The sequence below is a fragment of the Cynara cardunculus genome (genome assembly GCF_001531365.2).
Source record: "Cynara cardunculus var. scolymus isolate 2C chromosome LG 2, CcrdV1, whole genome shotgun sequence".
NCBI classification, from domain to species: domain Eukaryota; kingdom Viridiplantae; phylum Streptophyta; class Magnoliopsida; order Asterales; family Asteraceae; genus Cynara; species Cynara cardunculus.
The window spans coordinates 58,368,538-58,378,562 of record NC_037529.1 but is presented as its reverse complement, the minus strand read 5'-3'; the positions used below and the strand labels follow the sequence as shown (position 1 = coordinate 58,378,562).

Genomic DNA, 10,025 nt, shown 5'->3' with positions numbered 1-10,025 from the left:
GCTGAATCTGAATACCGTGTAATGGCTCAAACTACTTGTGAGTTGATATGGCTGCGTAATCCATTGGGAGAGATTGGATTTAATCAATCTAAACCGATGAATTTATGGTGTGACAATGAGGCAGCTATCCATATTGCAAGCAATCCTGTATTTCACRAGAGAACTAAGCATATTGAAATAGATTGTCATTTCACTCGGGAAAAGCTTGAAGATGGATCTATTTCAACCTCTCATGTCAGWACTAGCAATCAATTAGCCGACGTCTTCACCAAAGCATTACCAGGGAACCGAATCACATCTTTTTGTAACAAGCTGGGCATGATCAATATATATGCTCCARCTTGAGGGGGAGTGTTAATTAAGTAACCTAGTTATGGTAATGTGTCCAAGCCCGATGGGCTTTAGGGTTATGGTTTCCCGTGTAATTATGTCTATATATAGTGTCTCTCCTCTTGTAAATTTGAATTTATCTGAATAATCATATAATAGAGAATTCTCTCTAATATCTCGGTCCTAGTTATCTCTGATTACAGTTCTGTTTCTGTTTAGGTATCTAAAAATATTTTTTATACTGTTCCAATGACATTGCATTGATGTTGAGCTAAATCTAGTTAACAAGTTCATCAAGAATACAATATATGGTCGACTGTAATATGATATGTACTTACTAGATAAGGATTTCTAGTTCCCTATACCTCTTTGTCATCATCTTTTAGATGAAATGGATTTTTCTTATATCCAACACTTCAACCGATCATTGGAGTACTACCCGAATGTGCTTTGTCCATATTAGATTGCCTGGTCATTTTCTGGACATATGTAGGTTGATAGATCAATATTCCACAAGCTCAGTGTCTTGGCTCAAATAACTAGTAGATAGAACTTAGTTTCCCAAGATTTTTCATCTCAGATTTAGATTTCAAGTAGCTTGTGATTTCTCTTATTTCGTCAAGATTGTTTATTATATTCATATCATCAACATATAAATCTACCATTGACAATCTAGAACTTGTTTTCTTTTATCAGTACGTAAGGCTACAGTTCGTTGTTCATATATTCATTCCTAAATCACGTATTCACTTAGGCGGGTAAACTACATCTGCCTGGGTTGTTTTAATCTATAAAGCGAGTGTTTCGATTTATTTGTCAAAGAATATAATTCTTTCTGGATTGTTTCTTTCATTTAGGTTGTTATGCTATTTGTTGACATTTTGCAACTGAGTGTGGTTCATTGTCATTGTACTCTATCATCTTATAAATAATAGTATATGTGAACAAATCACCAACGGGTATTTATGATATATCAATCGACTCATATGTACTCTCGTAATTTGTTTGAGATTTTCTTTCTTCTTTGGAATCAATATTAAACTTCAGAGTGTCCTCTAATATTGATTTATGGACATAGTTATATTCAAAGACATTCTCATACAAGGTTTTATGTATTGATGAGAAATGGTTGTGCCTCCCTCTTCTATTCTTTTAGAGGAGTATCTATTATACCAAGTAGCTTCCACCATTTTAGTTTGGTAGCTACGACCACAACTACACCTCCACTATGTGTGATTGCAACACACTTTCCAACAATGTTGTGCCATTGTTGGGGACTTTTAACCTTACGGGTATATTTACAGCTCGTATGTGCAATCTTGTCACTTTTGGAACAATATTTAAACGTATCAGGTATCGAGTCTGATTCGTTTGACTTCAAATTTACATTATATGAAGTTTAGAGATCAAAATGAGATAGAGTGGAAACATTTCATGACAATTCATATTGTTCCCTTGGAAAATATTTTTCCCTATCTCCCTCTTATGACGAGAAAACTGTCATTAAAAGTACATTTCACAAATCATGTGGTATAAAAAGATCAACCGTCAAAGGTTTAAATATGGATAATTATTGGAGATTCATATCCAACATATATACTTAATCGTTTTTAAGACCCATTTTGGTGCGTTATGGGGGGTACAACTGACACATATATTGCACAACCAAAATTACGTAAATGTAATATATCAGACTTATATCCAGTTACCAGCCGGTATGCATCAGAATGATTGACTGGTATTGAGTCTAAAAATGAATAAGTAAAGTTGCATGTAGTATTGCATCATCCCAGGCAGATGCGGGTAAATTGGTGTGCATAACCTATGCTCTAGCTCCCATCTATATCATTTTGATGACGACTTCTACAAGACCATTTTTATGCATACATATAAGGGGTATATGATGCTTTAGATTGATCCATTCCACATGAAAAAAAATCATCAATGCTTTTAATGTAAATTATCTAGCATTACCAAGTAATGTAGACTTGATCAGATAATTAGGGTGGTGAGCCCTTAAATGTATAGCAGGTGCTAGGAGTGCATCGTTTCGTGTGGATTATAATATGATGTGTGCTCATCATGTAAGACTTTAACCAGAACCATAAAATACTTGAATGGCCTACATTATGGATGTATATGTCCACAAATATCATATTGTATTCGTTGTAAGAATGAAATATTTTGTATTATGTTCTTACCTTAGGATGGTCTCGTTCCTATTTTGGCTGACGAGTGGGGTTTGCAAAAGTTTTGGTATTTGAGAGAACATATTGCGATTAAGGTGTTGTTTCTTATGTTACAGAAGTCAACAATTGTATTTGGATCATTTATGTATTTGCCTTTACCCTAAAAAAATGTATATGTGTGTATTTTTCAACAACCGGATCATTATGTCATGACCATGACGTTTGGTACGTGTGATGTATGTGTAATCATAGTGGGTTAGCAAACAGTCCACAATAGACAGCGCACGTATACATTGATCGTTATGATCGTCACTCAAATCATAAAGTTGGTAAGAACTAGTATCATATCCTCAAAGACTTTCTCATTAACTTCCTTTTACAAGTTTCAATTAAAGAGGAAGCAAATAAGTTGGTTGATTTGGTGAAACAGCTTTAACAATTTTTTTATAATAAAAAATGAGGTGTAGTTATAATTTTCCCAGATTTTACATTAAATACTTGATCTAGAAGAGTGGTCAATGTACTGCGTGAAGTGGACACTCTCTTTTGAGAGGTCTTGTCACAACTAATACTCACACTTCCTAGTTAATTTTTCATATGTTTAACTTTATCGTTTTGTTAGTGATGAACCCTGGTGAACCCTTTCGAGTTTCGATGGTATGTATAGAGACAAATGCTCTAAGTGTTTTTAATGCACTAGTTAGCTTGCCTATTACTCCATGTGAGTGGAATTCTTCACTATGCAAACCCAACTCTCTTTGGCGTTATAAGAATTCTCTCGAATTCCCTAGCATCACGCAAGCTCGTGTCATTACGTTATATCTATCTATGGATCTAGAACTAGACTTCAGACACTTTCAAGAGATCATCTTGTCTGCATCGTTGGGCTTTATCGAACAAAAGGTGAAAAAAACGATCGACATATAAAACTACTCAAGAATTTTACATAAAGTCTCGGTACTTTTTACTTTTACATCTCAAAAGATGTTTAGTTCATACTTAAAAAGGAGTAGAAAATAAAAGATTATAAGGGAACATACCGAAAGACTTTAAATAAACTGAAAGTCGCAGTGCCACTTTCGAAGGCACATGTATACAATACTGAAAATAAAAGTTACTGAAATTAAACTAGAGAACTTACTATTAGAAATTATTTCTCTATAAAAACTAAAACTCTCTAAAATTAATTGCTTGTTTGATTGATATATGATAAATAAACATCAAGAATTTAAATAGGCCAAATCAAGGACACCTTGTTTTACCTAGAATACAATTATCATAAAGGCCAAAAGATAATATATAATTTTAAATATAAAATAACTTTTATTTGTTTAATATATTAATTATTAATTAATAATTATTTTTAAATTGTTTAATAGGATAAAGACAAAAAAGATTGAAATACCAAAATGTCTTCATATTTAACGGACTTAATAAAGTACGAAAATAATACCAAGAATATCAAATATGTATTTAGGGGGTGTTTGAGATTGTTTATTTAAAATAACTTATGTTTTTCTATAAAAATGTTTATCAACTTATTATAAGTTAGAAGAGTTTAATTTCTTCAAAAATTCTTTATTATCGATTTAACATTAATATAAATTGTTTATTAAAACACTAAAAAATACTTATTATCGATGACACACCAAAATAAATCATTAAATTATTTTTATAAACAATCTCAAAAACCGATTATTTTGATTTTATAGTATAAACCATGGACCAAATCCGAAGAAACATGATTGCATATAACCGTTGACGGACGTTATCCGTGTATTTGACTCATCAGCACTGTAAGAGCCAACGCAGCACTATTTGGGACAGTCACTCAAGGGATCCCACTCAGCGGCGGCGTTGTTACATTTTCTCTCTCCTCCCTAAGAAATATCGTCGCCGCCGGCCATGTTCCTCCTGCAAACATTTATCCAGCAATGCCCCGTCGTCGCTGGCGGTTTCCCTCAATTCCCCCCTACACCATCACTACTTTCTTCTACTAAACATTCCGTCAATTTCACCGTCTCATGTTGCTCCGTCGCTTCGCCGGTGGCCGTTGTTAACGAAAATGTAGACAGGAAATCTATCGAGAGGAGCGAGATTAGGTTAGGTTTGCCTAGTAAAGGTCGAATGGCTTCCGACACTCTTGATCTTCTCAAAGTATTCTCTCTACCTCTTCATAAATATGGTTTTGATTTCGTTGTTTGTTTTGTTCACATTCGTTTTTTATTCTATTTTTGGAAGGATTGTCAATTATCTGTGAGGCATCTGAATCCTCGGCAATACGTTGCAGACATTCCTCAGGTTAGTTTAACTTATTCGTTATACTTCAAGCGGGCTATTTCAACTTCAAACTAATATGCATTCTATGCTTACTTTAAGAAATTGGTAAGTTTATTCAACTTTATATTCTATCCAACAGTAAAACAGCTGCAACTTTATAACAAGTACGATCAATAAACCATTGTTGCAAGTTTGGCCACAAATTTAAATCAATTTTGCTTTCTACCAGGTCTGACATCCAAAATCAATGTTACGACTGGTTTTTGAAGGACCATAGGGAGCAGAATAGTAGAAAGATTAATAGGCAGCAGTTGGTTTTATTTTGGATTCAAACATTGACACATTGTGCAATATAACCAAGGAGAAAAAATAGGCTAAGTCAACAATTATGAAGTGGTATAATAACTGAGAGCAAGAGCTAAGCATGGGAATGTTGGTTTAATATTACATCAGCATTAAAAGAAATCATAAAAATTCAGAAACATGTCAAATATTGCATTATGTGTGTTGTCCTGAGTAGTGCAGAAAAGAGATTGTGACATGACTTTTCTGGCCATCTATTATCATTTTATGATTCGAAATTGGGAAGAATATATCATCAGAAAAAGAATAAACTTTGTGAGTAGCCTATGTTTTATATGGTGCAATAGTGCATTACAACACAAACCACATCATCCAATACTTAAAGAGAGTTTGCGTGGATTAGAGTTGAAAATGTTATCATATTGGCCACAAAAGATTGAACTGGGACTTTGTTTTGGGAGGAATCAGGGAGGTATTTCTCTACTACGTCCCACTACAACTGCTTTAAAATGGAAATTGAAAGCATTTGGATTTTAAAGAATGAGTAAAGCTTTAGTATGTTTCTTTCTCATTTTCAAGTTTTAGTGACACCATCCGGTCAGACAGTTTTAAAGACACTTCCTTGATTTAATACCCATTCCATACTAAGGTAATTAAGATGATTCCTTTGGCTCTATCCTTGGTCTTTCTTGTTTCACATACATTGGTTGGTCCAGACTGCTGATATTTTAATTATAGAAGTTACTTCGGGCAAAATAAAATTGAACTTATGTTTGTGGTTTGGAGTCATGCTCCGATAAATAGAATACAAAAGCTGTTTCTAGATTTACTGGTGAAGGAGAATGTTGAGCAACGATATAGAAATGGATATCAACATGGTCTAACATGTTTTATTTTTTACCAACTCTGTGGGAGATCTGTTATCCTACTAAGCAGTGATTGACTTTCATACCCGTTGCACCAACATATTCTACTCGATGTTTGATGAAGTTCTCGTTTGAGACCATCATTACATGGTTGAAATTGACTTGTTTACAATATCTAATTGCAGCTTGCAAACTTAGAAGTTTGGTTTCAGCGTCCAAAAGATATTGTACGAAAACTGGTTTCAGGAGATTTAGACCTTGGCATTGTTGGTCTTGACACAGTTAGCGAATATGGACAGGTAACATAATGCTGTTGTGTATTTTTTTAAAGTATATAATTGTTCGAAATCTGCACAGGTTTAGATCTTCCCAAGATCATTCAATCTGGCCATCCCATAGATCATCATGTATTCGACATCATTCATAGAATATGGATAGAAGAAAGAACAAGATGTCACTAATATATTTATATATTTCACACAAAGAAGACAATGATTACAAGGATATGAACACCTATATATATAGAATGAAAGGGTGCCAACTAACCATCACACCTCTTCAAGAGGTGGTTATTTGGCGGTTTTCCCTCCCTCTCTAACTGCCGTCGGTCATTGGAGGGTGTGTGTGTACACACACTTATCAAATCCACAAACTAATAATAATTAATATAACTAACATAATGATTTTGTTATTAAGTTCCAACATTCCCCCCTAATAACAAAATCAGTAATCTTCGGTCTTCTTCGTTTCTTGATCCTCCTTGTTCATGCTTTCTTCAAAAATTTGATCCTTGATGTTGACTTCATCATGGCTTTTCGGTTGCTATTTGAACCAAATTCCAGCAGGGTTAGTGCCGCCATCTTGGTTTCAATTTTCGCCTTGACTTCTCCTGGTTTCTCAATTGATCAAGATTTAAGCGGGTTAGCGCCGCCATGGTGGGGTTAGCACAATGAAAAATGAAACTGTTTAGAAGTCTTCAACCAATCTTCTTAGTCATAATCAAATATGAAAAATTGTTTCTTGTCTTGTGTTGACATTCGAATCTTCCTGTGTTCATGTCTGATGAACAATCGATCTCCTATCGGTTGTTCTTGTCACTCGATGCTTCCTGCGTTCGTGCCTAACGATCGATTGAACAAACGATCTCCTATCGCTGTTCTAGATGGTGACGCATGCTGCGTTTTCTGTCTGCGATCGATCGAACAATGATTTCCTATCTTCTTCAACACAAAACATTTTCTTGAATGATAATTGAAACATGATTGATCTTTGATTCTCGTTTGAACCCTTGGCTCTGATACCATGTTCGGGATGACGGGTTTGGCATCGAAACATTTGATTGTTTCAATTTAGAGCATTCTCCAGAGTTATGATCTCGTGATTGAGATCTTTTGATGCTGATGAACCCATCGTAGGATCGTAAACAACACACACACACACTTTATGAAAATAGAGATTAAAACAGGAGAGGTGTAGTAATTGAATTGAAGAGATATTTACAATCAACCATTCAAAGTGTAAATATACACAATGAAAAGGTGCCACTTAGACCATCACGTCGATAGGCATGGGATGCCATAACCGACGTGTGTAACTTCTCTAAACTTCCTGCATATGAGGTGTCCACTATCCTCATTTATTTAAAATACATAATTAAAACTAATAAACCAATAATAAATACTATGTTTTGACATTTATATTTCCATCATTCTCCCTCCTAAATGTCAAAACATTTCGGACAGCTTGAGACTTCGATTTTCACAGTACGATCACGTAATCCTTTTTTCCATCTGAATCATCACTTGGGTCTTTGTCTTCCTCCGAGTAATAGCCTTCTATGCTCGGGTCCTCGTCTTCTACTTCTTCCCCGTCCAAAGTCTTGCAGCTCTTGGTTTGAACTGGAATAGCGTTCCGATCACCCTGATCGTTCCCTCCACCAACTGAGGTACCTGCGCTCTTAATATCCAAACCTTTTTGGTCAACCTGCCGATCTTCTGGTTCTTGATATTCAACCTTTTTCCAAGCCATTTCTGTGCAAAGACGAAATACTCATGTGGGTGAAATAGATAGTCGAGAAATAACCTGTTGAATGCTTCACCGTAGCATTCCGGGAAGCCAAAACTCATTGCGATTTCGTTCCAATTATCTTCCACTGTAATGATTTCGTGTCCTCCATATCCAATGATTAATTTGTAAAGATCGAATAAACAAACCTTTATACCAGATATCTTTACTGGTAACACAATCTCTTCACCGGTTTTGATTTTGAAGAACCATGCTAGCGCCTCGTCGAATTTTTGTGTGAAGAAATGCTTAATTTTATAAGCGATTTGATCATATTTAACCATGAACAAGATCGTGGTGAAATCGTCAAGGGTCTTTACACTAACCGGTACAAGATTCCCACGTACTTCAATCATATCTTTTTCAAGGGCTGGTTTCTTCCCTTTGTCATCAGACTTCGAGTCTGGATTCACAGATTCTTTCTCGCCTTCCTCTTCCTCCTTGCGATCCTCTTTCTTTTCCTTCTTACGGTCGTCACACATATGAGTGATTTTGCATGTCATTTCACGCACGTCTACTTCGAATCCTTGAAGTATTAGTTGCTTCATGCTTAGTACGTTTGTATTAATTCCCGGTATGAACGATAGTTACAGAACAGAGTATGTCCGTTCGTGTGTCGTTAATTCAACATCCTCGACACCGTGGGAGTGGAGCGGTTCATCGTTGTCAACCGAGAAACATCTTTTGAAGTTAACAAATGCTTCCCTTTCGGGAGACATATGTTTTGAAATCTTACAATTAACGTACCAGAGTTTGTTCCACGGTCCTCACGGTCCTCCCTCGGTTCCTTCGACTAGGTAGTCGTGGTTTATGACAACCTTCTCAGTGTGTATTTGTTGATAAGGTTGTAGCGGACCAGGACTTGTTTCAGTTTCATCTGGGCGTTGTACCGCTTGTCTCCGTATGAATCTGTTTTGCTTAGGGTCATACAACCGATAAGCTTTGCTGCCTGGTWCCACACCYAGATGTACCAATGGTATGCTCCTGTCACTGAGCTTCGTGATCTGATTAGTTGATCTTTTCATATAGGCAACACAACCGAACACCCTCAGGTGTTCGAGTGTCGGTTTCGAACCCTTCAGCCCTTCATGCGGTGTCATTCCTTTCACTCCTTTTGTCGGGAGTCGATTTAGAACGTACAYGGCGTGTCTAACAGCCTCACCCCAAAATTTATCAGGTACCCTGGTTGTTTTCAAAAGAGATCGCGTGGCTTCTAGGATGCTCCTATTACGCCGTTCCGCCACACCATTTTGTTGGGGTGARTATGGTGCTGTAAGTTGTCTCTTAATTCCTTCCTGTTCACAAAAACAACCAAACTCTTTGGAGGTGAACTCCCCCCACGGTCAGTACGCAATCCTTCTACTTTATTTGGAATTTCCATCTCAACTTGATGTTTAAATTTCTGGAAATTAATGAATGCTTCATCCTTGGTTTTCAGCATGTAAACCCACATGTATCGGCTATAGTCGTCTACRATTAACAAGAAATAACGGTTACCTGCCACGGTTGACGGGGAAATAGGACCACAAAGATCGGCGTGTACCAACTCRAGGGGTCGTTTTGCATGCCATTGTGCTTCTTTCGGGAAGGGTTGTCTGGTTTGTTTCGCTACTAGGCAGCCCTCACAAATTTGGGYAGGATGTGAAATTCTTGGAACACCTCTTACCTCTTACCATCTCCTTTTGCACCATAGACTTAATGACCCGAAAGTTCACATGTGCCAATCTAGCGTGCCACTTCCACGCCTCTTCGTCAAGGCTTCCCATCAAACACACCGGTTGAGAGATTCGAAGAGCTATCTTATACAGCCGGTTTTTGGAGCGTTCCACCTTCATAACCAACCGTCCGCCCTCATCATGAATTCTCAKAAAYTGGTGCAACATTTCAACTTTGTAACCAATCTCGGTCAGTTGCCCAAGACTCAATATATTACTATGCAAAGCTGGGATGTAGTATACCTCCGAAACAAGCTGTTGTTCGCCGTTTTTACATT

At 36.6% G+C, this 10,025-nt stretch overlaps 1 protein-coding gene across 2 annotated transcripts in view; it reads left to right on the top strand.

The window, feature by feature from the left end:
- Positions 1–4,297: 4,297 nt before the first annotated feature.
- Positions 4,298–10,025, top strand: part of LOC112505826 (ATP phosphoribosyltransferase 2, chloroplastic-like) — a 31,378-nt gene continuing 25,650 nt past the window's right edge. For both annotated transcript variants that reach the window (XM_025109844.1, XM_025109845.1), the window contains exons 1-3: positions 4,298–4,676; positions 4,761–4,820; positions 6,154–6,267. In XM_025109844.1, coding sequence (XP_024965612.1) covers positions 4,425–4,676; positions 4,761–4,820; positions 6,154–6,267 — 426 coding nt within the window. In that variant the 5' untranslated portion in view covers positions 4,298–4,424. The remainder of the gene's footprint in view (positions 4,677–4,760; positions 4,821–6,153; positions 6,268–10,025) is intronic.